The sequence below is a fragment of the Alligator mississippiensis genome, chromosome 1, assembly GCF_030867095.1.
Source record: "Alligator mississippiensis isolate rAllMis1 chromosome 1, rAllMis1, whole genome shotgun sequence".
Classification (NCBI taxonomy): Eukaryota; Metazoa; Chordata; order Crocodylia; family Alligatoridae; genus Alligator; species Alligator mississippiensis.
The window spans coordinates 123,020,923-123,040,461 of NC_081824.1; the positions used below are offsets into that span (position 1 = coordinate 123,020,923).

The 19,539-nt window shown below is 42.6% G+C and overlaps 1 protein-coding gene across 5 annotated transcripts in view; it reads left to right on the forward strand.

Annotated features, from left to right (window-relative positions):
• ADGRG6 (adhesion G protein-coupled receptor G6) overlaps window positions 1–19,539 on the forward strand; it is a 170,657-nt gene that overhangs the window by 114,670 nt on the left and 36,448 nt on the right. For all 5 annotated transcript variants that reach the window (XM_019488390.2, XM_014605563.3, XM_019488389.2 and 2 more), the window contains 5 exons: window positions 1,047–1,189; window positions 1,666–1,780; window positions 4,695–4,756; window positions 5,110–5,317; window positions 6,245–6,410. In XM_019488390.2, the coding sequence (XP_019343935.1) occupies window positions 1,047–1,189; window positions 1,666–1,780; window positions 4,695–4,756; window positions 5,110–5,317; window positions 6,245–6,410 (694 nt within the window). The remainder of the gene's footprint in view (window positions 1–1,046; window positions 1,190–1,665; window positions 1,781–4,694; window positions 4,757–5,109; window positions 5,318–6,244; window positions 6,411–19,539) is intronic.

The window sequence follows — 19,539 nt, forward strand, 5'->3', positions numbered from 1 at the left end:
CCTCCCCTTTCTCCCATCAGGGATTTCTGGTGAAAGCAGCTTTGTTAAATCCATTCCCTCACTATATGTATGCTGGCTGTGTTCCTACTTCTCAGGCTGCCCACAGTCACTTTAAAGCCAGGAAAGCCTGTGTTAGCTCAGATTTCTGGGATATATGAGAGCGAAGTGAAGACAAAGACAGCATCTAGGAGGCTTGCTTCTCTTGCCAGGCACTGCACCTTTCAGCACCCATGGAGCCCTTCTGAGAGGGCTCCTGCATTAATGATGTAGCTCCCCTACTGCCAACCTAGCACAGCCTTAGGTATACTTTTACGTTCTCCTCTCACAGGTATTTTTCGTCTTAGGGGCTTTGCATATGCTAGGGAGGTTGCTGAGTACAGGGGAGTTATACCATTTGAGGTTCAAATCTGTCTTAGAAAGGAGTTCAAGCCACTTTAGCCCTCCCCCCCCACCAAAAAAATCAGTGGGTTTCCATCAGACAAATTAATATTATTCTAAGTCTAATTTTTTCTACTCAACTGAGCAAACAAACCTTCTTAATTAATGGTAAATTTTCAAAATCGACTAAATGAGTTAAAATCCCAGAATCCCATTGAAAATCAGTGTCATTTTGGCTTTCATATCACTAACAGCTATTTTATATAGGCTTTTAGGACCTGTTGAGAGTTAGGCATCTAGACACTTTAGAAAATCTTGGTAAAAACACAGCTGTATCATTAGCCACCTAAGTATCTTAAAAACCTGGCCTTTAGGTTTCCTTTAAAAAGTTTACATTCAGTCCTCTATAGCTACCTGCCTGATGGTAACTCAGAGTGGGATTCCCAATACTCCCTAGTTTGGAGAGCTATGTGGTTATGAGAAGAATAATTTACAGGTAAGGCTCAATATTGCCCTACTTACGCCCTTTATACAGGAAAAGTATTTTTTATCAGTTTTTTAATTACTATCAATAATTAAATTTGGGACACTTTATTTAAGATATTTTAATATCCACATATTTGTTCTCTCACATTCTGACTCAAATTCTTGTGTAATTTCTCTTGTAGCTTTGTGGTTAGGGCTCTTCTTGTTTACAACTCTACCAACAACATCGACTTAGAAGAGGAAGCCATCCGGGAGAAACTCATAAGCAATAATAACACCATAGGGGATGGATTAAGGCTTCAGACAGTAGATGTTAATCCAGTAGGTATGTAATGGGTCTTCAGCCTTGGTGTTCTATGAGCTTTATTTGTTTTCTCCAAAATAAGTCCTTTCCTGTTTGATTAAATAATCCCTGCAAAATCCAATAATCCATTTCCAATTTGTACTGCAGGTGGGAATTTGGCTACATTTGGATAAAAATATACTTAAAGTCTATCATAAGTGTCTCTTTTAATACATACTTATCTGTCTAGACGGTTAAATCAGTGAGAGGTCCATACTGTTCACAGAGCTATGCCAGTGTATAGCAGCTGATAACCAAGCTGATACCTTCTGGACAAAGAGTGCAGTCTGCAGTATCCAATCATTGTGTATCCATTATATACACTCACTGATTATGTGGTTGTCAATTACAGAATGGTTAATCATGTGGTATAAGGTAGGCTTATAAAATAAATGATAATATACGTGATAAAACAGAGTTAAGATCCATTCTCATACTTGTGTATTGTTGTTTTGTAGAAAAATGTTTAGCTGAAGAAAACCCTCCAAATTATTTCTGGCCAGATACCAGGCCCATGGTGACCAACTTCACATTATGCCAAGGGAGCTCCACTCAGATTGCATCAAGAATGTGGTAAGGGTTCAAATACTTGGAAAACCATTCAGAAGCTTTGAGTTGTCTAAGGTAGAACTCATTCACAGTTTATTGGTTATGTACCTTGAACCACTTTAAGCCTGTGTCTACCTTAGGCTATGTATTGATCAGTATTATTTTAAATAAGCTTTTTTCATATTGTGAGGCAAGCAGAAACAAAGAGAATGGAGAGGCCTATGTGGTTGCAGTAGAAATACATTATTAGTAATGACCTGGAGATGGCACAAAGAGCCATTGCTACATCAAGGTGTAATGAGGCCTAGAGTTGTTATTTGTTCAAAGTGACTAAAACGCTTCTCACTAAACAGATCAGCTTCCTAAATATCCTCAACTCATGACAATTATTAACCATCAGAAACAATGTTTATAAAATCGGTGCCGGCACAGCGTGGTGAGTTGTATTTTAATTTGGTTTGTACATCACCAAACTATTCCCAGCTAAATTCTCATCAAGGAATTTTACTTTTGACTGATGTTGAGACACCTCACGTAGTGTAAGGAAACTCTGACATTAACAGTTTGGCAGTAATGTGTCACAGGGAATGAGGATGTTCTTGTGTAGCTTATGATGATTTTAGACTTGGGTTTTTAAGGTTTCAGCTATGGTACAGGTGATTCATGGGTGTCCATGAGTGGCCGCATCTGCATGAGAAGCTGACTGTGCAGTCGTTACTGGGGTAACTGGCATTACTGCACAGTAGCACCACCAAATGGCTTTTAGGTGACACTGACAGTACAGTAGCTCATTACTACTGCGTAGTAGTAACGAGCTACTATGCAGTCAGCATCTTGTGTAGACATGACCAGTAAGTCATTTAAACTCATTTTCCCATCTGTCTGTAAAATGGGGATTATTCCTGCCATTCCTCCACCCTTTGTCTTTTTTGTCATTTCAGCCTATAAATTTTTTGGAGTGGGACTGGTTCTTAATATCTATTTGTACATTACTGAATGCAACGAGGCTTTGATCTTGTTTGGGTATCTTAGATATGCAAATAATAATAAGCATAATCTTTAATATGCTAGCCATAAGCAATACAAACAATAGGCTTACCTGCCTACACTGCATCCAGTATATGGTCTGAAAAGGTCAGACCAGATCTTTTGCTTTCTGAAAGCAACATGGTAACACAAGGGTCAACCTCAAGGTTTTATGCCAGACAGGAAAACAACCAGAGTTGTATTTAACTAACTTACTTCCTCAGCCTGTTAATTTTGTATGAATACCATTACATTGTGACTGAACAATATTTGTTTCAAATTAGCTAGTGCAGGGGTCAAACTGTGTCAACGTGTAAGCCACAAAGTCATTAGAGTTGAGACTTCTGGCCTTTACTGCCCCAGGATTGCTTATCTTAATTGCTCATTCATGCTCTACACAAATACCTTTGATTGTCAAAATAAAGTAGTTCATAGCCAAAATTATTTTATTCTGCCTTGAGTTAAACTATTCTTGCTACTGCCTCCATTAACTCTTGCCAATAAAAAAACCAAAACAAAACAAGAATGATGTGGTTGCTCATGATTAGCTAGGAACTGGAGTCAGTGACCCAGAAGCCTCTCTGATTATATCTATATCATACCCCTTGTATGGCACAAGCTCGCTTTGTCCACCCAGTCTTCATAGCCTTGGTTTTTGGCATACTTGACAATAGCTACCAGGAACTTCCTTAGGAGTGGTTTCACCAGTGCATTTCCAGGTTTGTATGTGCTACTGGAAGTGGGTGGACTAGGCATACTCATGCCAGGAAGTGTCCCTCTTTAGACATGCTAAGGATGTGGTATATATAAAATGACGCTTTCCTACATTCATAAAAGAGGAAATTACATGCTTAACTGCTGTACTGTATCAAGACTTCTACATGGGAGAAGAAAGAAAGATATGCCTAAGATTTGTATGCATAGGACTTGCACAGCAGGAATTCATATTAAGAATCCTGCGATCTGGTATAAAAATGATGGGGCATGATTAAGGGGAAAACGACAAAGGAAGTCAAAATCAATTGATATTTTTATCCCACCTCATCCAAAAGCACAGTCATATTGCCTATGAATTTTAAACCTGTCCCATGCATGGAGGAAATTATTCAATATAATAATATTCTGCGCTATTAGGTCCTTCTCAAACCCCATGTCATTAGGTTTGAAAATGTTGGTAGTATGGTTTACAGTTTCATCAAGGCTGAGGTGACTAATAGTAGATGTTGTTGATAATGCATAAAAAAATACACACCCAGTGGTAGAAAAAATGTTGGAGAGACAGTATCTACTATAGTGTATAAAGATATATAAATTACAAATAAAGCTACACACATTCAAAAACAGTGCATTAAAAATATAAGATTATTCTATTAAGCAGTCAAAAGTTAACAAGTATCAGAGTTGAGCTTGCCTTTCATGGATCCATCATGATACAAACTTGAATGATTTGTTTGCATGCTATTGTTTCTTCTTTTTATTGGCAAACAAATTTATAGAAATCCTCAACTACTGTACAGTTTTATAAAATCACTTAAAATATTTATTCTCTTCACTTGGAAATATCTCATTTGCTATAGTATTCCTTCACTTGAGCATATTTCTTGGATTTGTCATGTTTTTTTAGCTTTCTTACACAGTGTACTCTGATTATTTGCACAGAATCAAAGTTGGCAGAATATGTTTGTTCTTGAATTACTGTGTACACACATCTTACATGCATGGTAGTTCATGCCCAATATCAGTCACATGTCATTAATTTTAATTGGGCTTGTGTTGCTATCTGAATTGTAAGTTCAATGCAACAGAATGAACAAATGTGACAAATGAACACCCAGCATTATTTTGCCTTGTTATGCTGAATAATGTAACATGTGGAAAACGAATGTATGTTCTGAAATGTTTTTCTCTTTAGCGATTTAGATCCATACAATTATACATCATATTGGAATCCACCTAATCTTAGGAACTGCACAGGTAAGTAGATTGTCTTTTATATCCAAGAGCATTCCTGCAGCCTTTGGTTGCAAAATCAATGAGCAGAAAAGATTAAGGAAAGAAAAGAAGGGAAAATATGCATATCCCTTTTATTTCACATCCTGTAATTTCTCCTCCTATAAAGTAGTATAAAACATGGTCAAATTAGGCAAAAAACCCAAAAGAAACAGAAGGGCATTATATAGGGGTCATCCATTCCTATATATGTTATGTTAGTTGATTACTGTATTGATACAAATAACATTGAATACATTCTAATTCAAGTAGGAGGTGCTTGAGAATTCGCCTATATCTCTGTCTTCTTACCGTTCCTTTTATCTATGCCACTGCAGAAAATGCAGCTGATATAGCCAATCAGCTTCTGAATCTCACTGGTGAAGGACAGCAGCTGACCTCAGACAAAGTAAATGATGTAGTTCAGAAGCTCAAAAAAATTGTGAATGATGAAGACATTGATGAATCTTTGGGTTCCACTGTGGTGACCATTTTTTCCAATATTCTCACCAGTTCAGACAGTGTTTTGGCTGCATCATCTTCTGAGTAAGTATATATGAATTTCAGGAAGAAGACTGAGAGAGGATTTCACTACCTGTCTGGATATGAAGTCATAAAGACCTCAAGCGTTTGATATCAGGATAGATAAGCTATAAACAATTCAGCTCAAATATTTTGCTTAAGTTTCCTGAAAGAAGTTTTTCAAATAAGTGAGATTAGTAAAAGATTTATTTTTAAGGGGCATGTCTATACATGACGCTACATCACCGTAACGATGCGCTATGGTGATGTAGCATTGGCAGGCAAAAACGGTGATGGCACAGCTACATTGCCATAGTGACATGCTCCCTCAGTATAGCACATTGCTATGCCAATGTAGCAGCTAAAAATAACAGTACGCCGCGCAGACAGTGTTACTGCTCCATCATTTAGTACTTCCAAAAGGAATACACTATACCGAGGGAGCGCATACTTCCAAAAGGAATACTGAGTGATGGTGCAGTAACAACAGCACCATAGGGGCACATGTAGACGTGTCCAAGATATTGCAATACTGAAATTAATTGGCTTGATAAAAGGTTGCTCTGGTGCAGCTTCAAGACAATTCCAAAATTAAGTGATATCATACAGTGTAACTCTTAATATTATTGTAATATTATTCTAGGCTAAAGAAAGTGAAGTCAGATGTGCAGATCTCTGCCTGATGTAAATCAGCATGACTATGGTTATGCTTTCAGCATATCTACAGCAATTTATACCTGTTGAAAATCTGGCCTGGGGAATTCAGTTATCCAGCTCCTGTTGAGTTTATAAAAATAGTGACAGAAGTGCAGTCAACACTCAGAGAAATTGTCTAAAATGAACACATTCACTTTTCTGCTGCTGTAATACAGGTGTCATTTTTTGTTTGGTTTGGTTTTCTTCTTGTCAACTTTGTTGACTTTTTTGTAATAATTTTCTTTATGTTTTTAGAGCTCTAAAAACAATTGATGCCTTAGCCTTAAAGATTCAGTTCACTGGACCATCTATGAGTATTTCTACTCGGAATCTAGCTCTTGGAGTTTCTTCCATGAACTCAACTTCATTCAGAGGTTCTTCCTTCAGTGTTGGTTCTCTGAACAATGCTTCAGATTTTCAGGTACAAAACCAGCAGCATTAAGTCCTTCTGGTGTCCAGAATTATTATTAGATATGTATGTCCTAGACGGGCATACATGTCACAATCAGAATTATATATTTCTTTTACTCCCCTATTATTCCAAATGAATTAATTTAATATTTCCCTAGATGACGGGAAACGCAGGCTCAGTTTTCTTTATGATTCTTACACATTAAAAATGTTTTGTTGGAATATTTCAAATGTGTTCCAGTTGAAAAATTTTTCAGCCTCTAACAGTTTCCTGAATTGGACTCTAGGATTATATTATACTAACCAAAATATTTAATTTAACAGTCCTGCATAACTTCACTATAAACTGCCTATTAGTTTCATAGTGTGCTGGTGCTGCTTCTTGGGTTAAATGTGCTTATAGATATAAAAGAACGGCTGATGATACTGGCAACATATATCCTATTGCTGAGAATCAGAAGTTCTTGAAAAATATTTAGCAAGAATAAGGGCTAAGGTATATTCACTAATCTGCAAATATCCCCATTTCTTTATAACATGAATGAGACAAAGGCAGTGAATTTCAGACTTCAGATTGTATGTCACTTTTGTAACTAAAATTCTACCTATAGATGGCTGAGAGAAGTTGATTGAATGTATTCCTAGGTCACCTATAGAAAACAATGAACTATGGATGGTATCAGACACACAGATAAATTGTGTAATTTAACCTTTACATGTACATATGCTCAATCTTAACCTTGGTTCCTGCCTGGAATGGGGCAGAAACTATCCCACTGCTCTTTATTCATTTTATCCAATGAATAATAAATACGAAGTGAAGAAAGGCAATTAGGATCAGGGACTGAGACTCAGGGCACTTACTCCTTTCCAAGGCAGTGTCCACTTACCAAGTCACCCTTGTTTTCCTCCTCCTGATCTCATATAACTTCCTCTTATAGGTGCACAGTGGGCCATGTTCAAGAAAAAGGCTAGTGGGTGCTTTAGGAAATGCCAGGGCCATACCTGATGGCTAATGAAATTTGTGGGGGAATGGGGAATGTAGATTTACCTCCAAGTGAGGGGCCTGGAACTTGGGTCTCCTGATATTGGGCTAAAAATGGGTAGACCCTTTCCTCCAAACTCACTATTCATGGTTTTTCTGCATCTAAAGTTTTAGGATTTATCTAGCTCTTTGCATGTTTCTCACTGATCCTGCTCTGCAATGGAGCCTAACACAACTGGAGTGCTGCCTTCTGAGCATGTTAATAAGGCAAGTGCAGCATGATCACGGAAATATCCATGGAGATAGATTCCAAACTCTGCATAAGTGCCAAAAATTGCAGGACGTGCCACTTAAGTGCATAACAGTGGTCTAAGACCTAACCCTAAATGTTTGCAGTCAGTTGTATTGCAGAATAAGTCATGCTTGCATGCATATGAAGTTCAGGACTTCACAGTTGTTGTGATATGCACTTTAGTAACTGTCTCGGATGGCCGGAGCCGACTCAAGGTGATATACAAACTGCTCGGTCATTTGGGCGGGCTGGTGAATGGAGAGGCAGACAAAGCGTATTGGTTGCAAAAACTTTACTTACGCCGCTAATAGCCGCGACGCAGGTGGTCCGGTCACTTAAACAACTCCACAAGTTGCTCCAGCTGGCAAGGCTCAGGCCAGCTAATCCGTCCACAAATTAAGCCGGCAGGGAAAGGGTACTTCGAAGGATTGCGCTCGGCGACAGGGAGAAGAATCGATAGGTGATCAGTCTATCGATCAGCTTAGCCACAAGTCAGATATCTTTAGCACTCTGCAGCATGCTCAAAGTTCTCCGACTTGGGCGGAAGTCACACAAAATTTTATACGGCCAGCAAGCCAATTACTAGCCGCCATGTAGGAATAATTTAGAACTGGCCAATAGCGGGACACAAATTTGCATGCGAAATGGCGGGAACTCTCTTGCACTGGGGTTTTCTGTTGCAGCAGAAAACTTTTGCTATGCAAGAGACGCTCATGTGGCGGGAAAATTCCATCGTGCCGAGGCACTAAAATCATTGGGTTGTGACATGCCCCCTTGCCGACGGCACAACTGGAATTTTAGACACATGAGCACGTTATAGAGAATTTTTGTTTCAGGATTCACTGGCCTGACGGAGCTTAAGCAACCAACATATATATAAACAAACAATTTTACAGACCGGTCTGTTTAACAAACTATAAAATACAATAACTTAAACATATAACAACAACTATTAGTTATCGTCTGATTGGAGAACATCTGTTTGGGACTCCTCTCGTTTATTAGTCACCGCGGGACGTCCGTCTTCTCCCATAACAGACAATACCAGTTAAAATACTTAGCAAAACGAGAGAGGAGCAGCGCCATAGCAAGTTCTGGGCCGATGGACATTCGCTGCCTCAGTGCCCCCTCCATAGCCGTTATTACGTTGACTTAAGGGAACCGCAGTTGGGTGCTCGACGGATCTCACAATCGAGTGGCTGTGGATTACTGCTTTGTTGAAGTTGGACCTGTAAAGAAAGAAACAACAACAAAACAAAACAAAAGAGAATCATAGTTGAATTTACTATAAGGATACTAGGTGAACGTCGGAACGACGAGTCATCCAGTTGTGATGAATGATAATAGGGGGACGATCAGGCTTTTCCTCTAATTGGACAAAATAGGTATTAGGATACTGTCCCGACCGTTGAACTGTTCCCTTGTGAACTTGCGGATGAGACTGGTGGGGGTGCGGTATTGAGATCCACAGTAATTCATCTGGTTGGAACTTAGGTTCCCAAGGCAGAGGTTTCTTGACATTAGCTTCATCCCATAACGGTTTTGAGGTGTTCAGTGAGATGAGAACATCATGATTGAATTTAGTCCAGTTTTTAAACGTCCCTCCTCCTCTGAGACAAAGTTGTTCTTTGTACAGGCCTATATGTCTTTCTACAACACCATTGGACTGCGGGTGGTACGGCAGATGGAGATACCATGCTACATTGTGAAGACAAGCAAATTTGTCTAGAGCGTTAGAGTTAAACGGGGGTCCCCTATCAGACTGAATCTCATGAGGAGGTTGCCAGGTGGCAAATACAGAAGTTAAGGCAGAAATAACAGCAGTGGCATTGCTTTTCCATAAAGGAATGACTTGTAACTGTCTTGTTCCCAAGTAACAACAACTAATCCTTTATTTGGCGGCTTAGACCCTGGGAGGGGTCCTAGCAGATCTACCTGCCAGACTTTTTCTGCTTGGAACTGTGAAGAGTCGAAAGCTCCGAGCTGATGTTTGGTTCTATGACACTTCTCCTTAGCACATATCTCACAGGCCTGAGCTACCTTTTCCCAATCACGCTGAACCCCGTATGAGGCTGGCTCTGTAATGGTTCGGCACCAACATTGATGGCAAGCTCGTGGTCCCGGGTGACCCCAATTTTCGTGAAGCCACGCAAGGAATGAATTTACTTCAGGACCAGAGGTAGATGTGATAGGCAAGACTATGTCGGTCCGGAGTGGGTCTTCTAAAAGCTTATCGATGACCTCATGTACTGGATCAGTATCTGGACAGTGGGACTTAGTGCGCCTAACCAACGGGAGTTGTGCAAATTTGGTTAATGTTTTCCAGATATCTTGCCAATCATTCAAATTTTCGGTGGGAAAGGCTGTACCCGTAAGAATTTTATAAATGTACTGCGAATCGATTGCGATGATTGGAACGGGGAGCGAGTCGTTATGATGTGTCAGACAATGTTCCAGTATCTTGAGGAATCCTAACAATTCACATTTTTGGGCCGAATTGTCATCTGGGTAGGCTTGAAATATTTGCTTATCGTGACAAGCCTTGCAATAGTACCCATAGCCTCCGCCATGTCGGGAGGTTCCATCTGACGCCATCCATGCTGGGGCAGAGGTTCCATACAGTGTAGGGACCTTTTCCTCATCCTCTGGGCTGGGTTTAGGCGTCGTATCTTCTAACTTCCAGCAGTGCCAGTTGTAATGGTGGGTAAGCACCAGCGTATTCCACATTTTAGGTTCTCCCTGAAAATGCGGGTCAACTTTTTCCGCATCTAGCAAGGGTAACAATGTGACACCAGGAGTGCGTAATGTTCCATGCCCCCTTGCTAATGGCTCCACTAATTGTTCAGCTAGGAGGATTTTTCCTACAGCTCCATATTGATGTTGTGCCGCTTGAAGCGTTTTATGGGCAGTGTATACTAGCTCATCGTGAGGGTTGTGCACAACAGCCCATACGTGGTTTGTGGTGAACCCAAGGGTTACAGTTAATGACTCACCCAGATCGATGGCGTGGAGCTGTGTGTTTTTAACCATGGCTAGAAGGCGAAGCAGGTTCCGCTGATCTTTTGTCCAGGGCATGGATTTTCGGGATTTGTCACGGATCTGTCGTTGTAACTTAGTGAGGAGCGCCAAATGACTGGGTTCAACATAATGCCGGTACCAGTTTAAATGACCCAAAAGCTGTTGGAAGTGTCTCTTAGTAACAGGGAGGAATGTTTTTAATGGATCGATGTTAGGACCATCGTGTGAGATTCCGTGGCGGATGGAACCGATGTATCGGGTGCCAAGGAACGTGATGTCATCTACAGGATGTAGGCATGACTTTTCCTCGTTGATCGTCCATCCCTCACTTTGAAGGTGAGCAACCAGTTGGTTGACTATACTAGTAACTACGGAACTATCACGACCCATGATAGCAATATCATCGACATAACTCCAGATTCTTAATTCCTCCTCTGGAGGAAGAGAATGTGAGGCTTGAAAATTCTTCAGAGTATTATTCATGGCACCAGTAGCCAACGACGGAGCGTTGCGATATCCCTGTGGACAAACCGTCCACCTGTACATAGTGCCATCAATGCACATATTTAGTATTCCTTCCGGGTCAGTTATCGGGATGGAAAAGAACATGTTTTTCAAATCCAGTGTGACCCCGACCCACTTACTTTGCTGGAATTGTGCCATCTCGAACATGCATTGTGGCAGAGTAGAAGGATTAGGTTGTTGAAGTACTTGACATCTTTTGTTGACCTCTCTATAGTCTACGACTAGCCGGGCTTCGTTAGGCTTTCCAGGTTTCGCGACTCCCCATCCTGATGACAAGTAGGTGCTAGCAGTTACGGTTTTAATACAGCCTCGTTGCTCGAGTCGCCGCAGGAGGTCAGTAAGGGACTTTTTTAGGGGACCCTTGGTTGGAATTGGCCGATATCGCCAGGTGGAGGTGTTACGAAGCGTTGGTCGATGCCAATCCTGCTCTGGGATAATAATGGGTAAGGCTTGTAGCACTTGTTCTTTAAGGTCAAGCGCTCTTATCTCGGGGATTCCTAGAATGTTGATGCCCCCTAGGACAGCCTCTAGGGGGTATCGGTGGCCTTGGACTGAGAATGTGACCTTTGTGGCGACTGCAATAGCGTTAGGCCCTTGTACCTTGATCATTTTGGTGGTCTTCTGGTGAGGTATCATTGAGGTAATCACATTGACTTGAGCTCCAGTATCGAGAAGGAAGAATACTTGTTGTTGGTCATCTGGATCAGTAGGGTTGTAAACAGTGAGTTCGGCATAAGGACGAGGGTCAGTGGGGTCAGGTTTGAGTTGGAGAAGGCCGCCGGCAGAGCCGACGGCCATTATTCGTTTTTTGGCGGGTCTTTGAATTTGAATCCTAATGCGTCGGCTAGACGGCGTTGGGTCCTTTCTCCCAAAATGCGCAACTGATACTTTGTAAGTCCGGAGCGGGCGAGAAGAAACCCGAACATATTTTTTTCCTTCAAGGTTCTTGGAGGTGACCACCATGACTCTCGCCAGCGGGTAAACTCTTGACGTCTTGGTCTCGGTGTTTCAACTGGGTATGCTGAAGATCAGTCTCTTATATCATCAGAAGTTTCTTCACTTTGTTTCATGAGCGCCTGCAGTCGTGGGAGATGGCCTAAGAGATTTCCCACTGGCTGACCCGCCATCAGGTTCAAAAAGAGTCGGAGCATAACAGCATTTGCTCCTCCGTATACCTCTCCACAGGCATCTATAGCTTCCAGGGGCGTTGGAATTGCCCCAGGGTCCGATAGGTGGCGATGAGCCCATCTCTCTTTGCGTTGGGCTGCTGTTAGCCCCATTGGATTCGTTCTCGGGCTCCATGAAAGGTATGATACTCCGATTATGGCTAGGAGGAGTTGCTCTGCAGTGGCCTTCTGCGGGCGACCCTCATGCCAGGTGTGGAATTTGTGGATTACCTGTCCCGCTACAAGCGCCGAGAGTGGGATGGGCCAGTGTGCACTGTCCGTGACCACGTTCAAATCAGTAGCGCGCCCTCTGCTCCACACCGCTTGTCGGGTCAGGGCACTCGCTTCTTCCCTGTCTAAAATGTCAGATCCAAACTCCACTATTAATCATTCCAACCACATGGCCAGAGTTTCTTCTGGTTTTATTTTAGATTCTCTGCAAAGTTCCTGAATTTCTGGTCAGGTGCGTGTGCGAGAGGTAACAGTGGTACGCATAGTACCTTCTTCATCTGCAACACGCTTCATCACAGCTATCGGGTGAGCTGCGGCAGAGAGGGAGTTAAATTCTTCATCCGGGAGCGTTGGGTACATCACTCCTCCCATTGCCCCCTCCCCATGGCAAGGAGGCGGGGCCGTTGGGAACGACGTCACCTCAGGGGGCGGAGTCGCTAGGCGGATCCCCGCCAGGTCTTCCGAAGCTCCGCCTCTCTTTTCTGGGTTCCCCGGATGGCTCGCATTTCTTTTGGCGCCATTTTCTGTCAGCGGCATCGTGCGGCCGGCGCTATTGATAAGCGTCGCTCCGGAGCTCTTTGCTGTCCGCTCCAGTGACTCTTTACCCGCCGTATGCAGCTGAGCCTCCAAATTTGCGTATTCCCTTAGTAGACCTGCTACTGTACAGAACAACACGGTCATCATTTTTCCCTTCTTCCACTTAGTTAAACCCCATTTGGGCACGTGACAGCCCTTGGTTTCTAGGTCCTCCCGGAGCTGAATGAGAAGCTCATGACTCCGTGACCCAGGCATCAAATCCGGACAGTTGAACCAGTCCGTGGGGGTGGGTTCCCCTCCTTCCCTTAAGTATCGGGTGCATTGAGCTAACTCCTGAGCGGGGGTCAGCTTTTCTGCCTTCTGCGCCTTCACCCCGGCTAGGGATATGGTTGATGTTTCCTCTGGGGGTCGATAATAGACCCGGTCGCTCCCCATTATGCATCCGAACTCCCCAAGGGATAGTTTAGTTCTCCACTCTTTTATGACTGCTTCTTCTTTCTTTACGGAGAAGTAGCCATCAATATTTCTTTCATCCCCTTCTACCGCCTGGTGGTAAGCGATATGCGCCCATAGATCATTTGCATTCTCTACGCGGCAGATCCCGGTGCGCCAAGGGCAGCACCCAATTAGACTCATCTCCATCACTGTGCCTTTGTATCCCATCCTCGTTGCCATGTCTCAGACGGCCGGAGCCAACTCAAGGTGATATACAAACTGCTCGGTCATTTGGGCGGGCTGGTGAATGGAGAGGCAGACAAAGCGTATTGGTTGCAAAAACTTTACTTACGCCGCTAATAGCTGCGATGCAGGTGGTCCGGTCACTTAAACAACTCCACAAGTTGCTCCAGCTGGCAAGGCTCAGGCCAGCTAATCCGTCCACAAATTAAGCCGGCAGGGAAAGGGTACGTCGAAGGATTGCGCTCGGCAACGGGGAGAAGAATCAATAGGTGATCAGTCTATCGATCAGCTCAGCCACAAGTCAGATATCTTTAGCACTCTGCAGCGTGCTCAAAGTTCTCCGACTTGGGCAGAAGTCGCACAAAATTTTATACGGCCAGCAAGCCAATTACTAGCCGCCATGTAGGAATAATTTAGAACTGGCCAATAACGGGACACAAATTTGCATGCGAAATGGCGGGAACTCTCTTGAACTGGGGTTTTCTGTTGCAGCAGAAAACTTTTGCTGTGCACAGAGACTCTCATGTGGCGGGAAAATTCCATCGTGCCGAGGCACTAAAATCATTGGGTTGTGACAGTAGCCTCCAACAGTGATTTAATAGTGATGTGTATTATGAGCTGTGTTGTGAATTCTGTGTCCCCCATAGAGGTTAGTTCTTTAGTTTTAAATTTCATCTATGAAAAATAGTAAAGAAAGCAGAGAGTGATCAAAATGAACAAAGTGCTCCATTGCTGTGGTAATTGAACACCTCACAGTCATTTATGCATTCACCCTTGAACTACCATGTGTGGTATGAAAGCACTGTTAGCCTCATGTTACTACAGGTAGAAGACTGAGGCACAGAGAGCCTAGAAACCACATTTCGAAAGATATTTAGGCTCCTATTGGTACAGGTAGGTATATAGTGGTATTTTTATTAGGTGCCTAACTCTCACTTAAATTAACAAGACAGAGATGTCTCAGCCCTTCTGAAAAAACCTTCTAAATAACTACTTGCATCTTAGAGCACCTAAGTACATTTAAAAATCTGGCCCTGATGACTATGTCCATGGCCACCCAAGAAGTGTGTGGCAGAGCGGGGTCCTTCAATGCTCTAACTATACTTCCTACATTTTTGTGTGCAAATCTTCTTTGAAGGCTTATGTAGAAAGGGGCAAGCAAAAGAATCCAATATGAAATCTTACTGCTGACAAATAATCAAACCTGAGAAGTTAATTCCTTGATTTGAAGCCAAAGTTATGCAAATGGTTAACAATGCTAATCACTACAGCATAAACATCTAAACAGTTACTGCTCTAATATAATAGAAGATTGTTTTCTAGTATAAATTGGCCTAGGTCCAGTCCTAAATAACTTACCACTTTGGTAAAGTAGCATGACAAATGTGTGACACTAGATAAATTAATAATAGTAATGTAAAAGACCATAAGCCTGTTAAGCATTTTTTCTGCGATCTTCTGGACCTAAAATTAAATAATCAGATTTTCTGCTAGTGTAAATAGGCATAGCTACATTCACTATAATGGAGTTTCATTCATATTACACTCAGAGAATTTGGCCCACGTTTTCTCTAAATCATGCAGTGGAAAGGGCTGAAAGGGGAAAGATGCATTGTGAAGACACCTGATTGTTTCTTTTATCAATGAAGTTTTATAGATGATTTCTATCAAAGAGGAGGAACTTTTATCATCCAATATTCATCCCCCATTCATGGAAAGAGGAAAGGAAAAAACTCTGAAATTGGACCTGGGATGACCTGAATTTATAATAAGAAATACCATCTGTGGCCTGAGGACATCCAAGTATATTCAAATTTTCTTGCCCTGGAATAATTTTTTATTGCTCTATCTAACCTATCATAAGGTCCAAGCTCTGACAAGTTATTAATAATGTTCTTTTTGGAGCTTAAATTGATTTTCAGCCTTTTACATTTCCAACAGCTGACAGAATTCTTAGCATCCTCCCCATCAAAAATGTCTACAACAGCTGTGGTCACAGTTCATAGTTTCCATGTCCATCAGGAAAGATATTTTCTGTCCCCGGTCGGGGAGATTCCCATTTTTAAGCCCAAAAACTTCAGCCAGCACCATGATGATATATCCCAGGCTCTTCACAGTCTTAAAATTTCAAGTTACATGTCAGACAGTTTCTCATTTTTTTTTCTCTTAAGGTGGATATCAAGCAAATGTATCCACAACAGTTTGAAAAGATTCTGTTTATTCTGATGTCTCTACAGTTCTTGCCAAACCTTGGACTAAGTTAATATTTGGCAATTCATTTGATTGAATTGTTCCTGTAATGTGTCCATGCTTTAAAAGAAACCTACACTGAAGTACACAAAATACCAAAATAGATGTTTTTACACATGCAGGGTTTTTCTTAGATCTGCTCAAACTGTATATTGTGACTCTTTTTTCACATGGATTTAGTGTTCTGTTCTGCCTGTCAGGAATTATTTATGAACAGGTTCAGATTTTTACAAATGGATTTGTTATTCACACTTGCTCAGCATAGTTTATGTCAACAGATATTTAAACCTGTAGCCCCTGCCCTAGTTTTATTGCTGATTGCAACTATAATTGATCACCAGTCTCATGGTTGCTTGACATAACAGATAAAGAGGAGTCTCCTTTTAAATTCATTTGTTATCTAGGCCTGTTGATTAATTGTGGGAATGCCAACAAGTAGTTTGCAACATGGCTTCACAAGCTGTGAAAAAAATCACACATATTTCTTTGTTTTATTATATGTGATTCTTTTTAAAAGTTAGATTAACATTCTTGCAAATACACCCTTGTTCTTCAAAGCATTTACTGTGTGTATATGGGAGAGATTGAAAATACCATCATTTCATTTACAAGAACTTTTATGAGCACTTGGTTTTCTGTACTTAGCTACCTCTAGTTTTGAGTTTCGAGGTAGAATGTAGGGCAGGGTGGCACGTTAGAGACTAGCTGGTTAAAAGTTTAGAGGTGGATTCTATAAAAAATTCTATTAGACACAGTGAATTATGTTATGTCCCATTATCTCCTGTGTTATAGTACTACATGGTACCTAAGGGCCTTATCACAAGGGATACTTAGTGGGCACATCTACACGAGATGCTTAATGCAAAGAATTCTAATTCTACTGTGAATTAGTGTGTCTGGCAAAAGCTATGCTAATGCATGGTAGATTTAGTCTGCTGTGCATTGTCACATAAGAAGCGTTCATCTCCGCTAACCTGCAGTAGCACCAATTATTGCACATTAAGTTAGTACCTGTCATTACAGGTACTAAATGTAATGTGCTGTACGTATGGCGCATTAATGAACATGTAAATGCACCCAGTAGGTGTTAAATCTGTGCAGTATTAAAGTTAGAATGTGTTCTAAGTATGGCAATGTTTCCTATGATGTCTAATATGCATAGTAGGGGTGTGCGAAACAGGCCATATTCAATTCGGATTCGGCCCAAATCAGGGATAGTGATTCAATTAGTCGATTCAGATCACTATCCATGGTTTGATTCGGCCAAATCCAAATCTGAAGATTCAGTGCTGATTCAGAGAATCAGCGGTTCAGCCATAGACACAACTTTAAATGTTTTTTCTACACACCTCGAGGTACCAGGCATGGCTCGTGGGATGGATGGAGCATGGGGGGGGGGGGGGGGGGGCGCCGTGTGCTCAGCAGCGAACCCAGAAGTGGATCAGAAGTACTTCCAGTCCACTTCTGGGTCCACCAGGGAGTGCACTGGAGGTCCCCCCACATCCCCCTCCCGGCTCAGCAATCAGGCACAGGGGGACCCTGGATTCCCCCCCACAACCAGGAGGCACCAGTCCCCGAGCTGGGGGGGCCTTCCGCACACTCCCCGGCAGACCTGGAAGTTCTTCTGGTCCACTTACAAGTCTGCTGCCAAGCATGCTGGAGACTCCTCCATGCTCCTGTGGGACGCTTCATCCACCCCAGCATCTCAGCATTCACAAGCTGCCTGGTACCTTGAGGCATGTAGAAAAAACATTTAAAGCCATGTCTATGTCCAAATTGTCGAATCTTTCTGATTCTATTCAGAGAGATTAAAGGGTCTCCTGATTCGATTCAGGTTCAGAGATTCAGCCACTGAATCAAGCCACATCTCCACTGAATCAAATCAGCAACTGAAGGGTCGCATAGCCCTAATGCATAGCTCACTGATAGCTAGTCCCAGCCTGGGCACTGGCCTGGAGTCTTAGTATAGTGCTAGGCTTAGGACCTGCCCTGGAACCCTCTGGGACTGCAGGCACCTGGTTTTCAACTTCATCCTGGAGGAATCTAACAAATGAAAGATTCAGTATCCTTCCTCCTAACATGTGTGGCTTTCCTCATCTCACCTGGAAGCTTGGTACAGCAGACAGGCCCCTGGCTGATGTCACAGCTTGGTGAGGACCGCAAATTGCTCCTATTTTCTCCATGAAGCAGACTGACAATAGTTGAACTCGTGTTACTTAAGATGATCTAGAGATACTCCTCACACAACGAGTCATAAATTTGCTGTAGTATGAGCATACCTATCACATGGTTCTGCTTGAATATGAGGTTGCTTGTGTTTTAAGTGCATTTAACACATGCTAAATGTAACATGCAACACAGCCCTAAGAGACAACAGTTAAAAGAACAGTCTATGAGGAAATAGTCTGATTAGAGGTTTAACCACTGATATTATCAATTCTTCTGTTTGTAAAATTTCCTTCACTAAAAACTATTGAGTTGCACATGAAACAGTATGTATGGTATTTTTGACCATTTCAGTCTATGCAAGTGGCATCATTCTCAGTGACTTTCACTCATAAACAAGTGTAAGATGTGTTTACGCTCCAACAGAATTTCAGCACTAACATTCCAGCATTTGCTTGTCTGTTGGTGTCAATGTCTTGTTCCAAGTGTTGGGAGAATCACCTTGCTTCTCTGCTTGTACCTATGGTGGGATGGGGAAGTAGTAGCTCTCATTTGTTTGACAGTGAGGAGTGTTCATATAAGAACCTGACTGTATAGATGAATGGTCAGAGAGACAGCAGGTTCCTGGTTGTTTGACAAAATCCTGTGGAGGCTATCCTTATTCTGACTCCAGAAAGTTCCTGTTTTTTGCTAGGGCTAACTGGTGATCCCAAATCATAGGTGGAGGACGAAAATATTATTTGGGGGGCCTGAGTACACACGCACACACATACACACACACAACACTCAGCAGGTAAGTCTGCGGAGGGGTAAAGGGCAGGGGGAGAGGGAAGGGGTAGGGGGCAGATCAAGGTCCCCACAATGAGGGAGGAAGTGGGGTAGACGCATGGTGAATGGTGCCTCAGGATGGGTTGTGTGATAGTCAGAGCCTGGGCAGCTCACCCAAGGGTGCAGAGGGACTCCCTCCACTGTGTGCACCCTAGGGGAGGCACAAGGGGCACATGCCTTCCAGATCTGAGTGCAGGGCGGAGGCAGGGCCTGCTTGCCTCCGCTTCTGCCTGCTGGGGCTCTGTGCTCAGCTGCCACTGACTCAGCAGCCACGCAACTCCATGTGCCTGCCTCTGCCACTCTGCACCGTGTCCCTTTCCCACCCAGCGGCAGCAGGCACATGGCACTGCACAGCTCCCAAGGCAGAGGCAGTGGGGCGTAGAGCTCCAGCCCATAGTGGAAGGCAACCTCTTCTCCACACAGAGATCTGGGGGGCATCTGGGAGCTCCCCTGCATCCCTGGA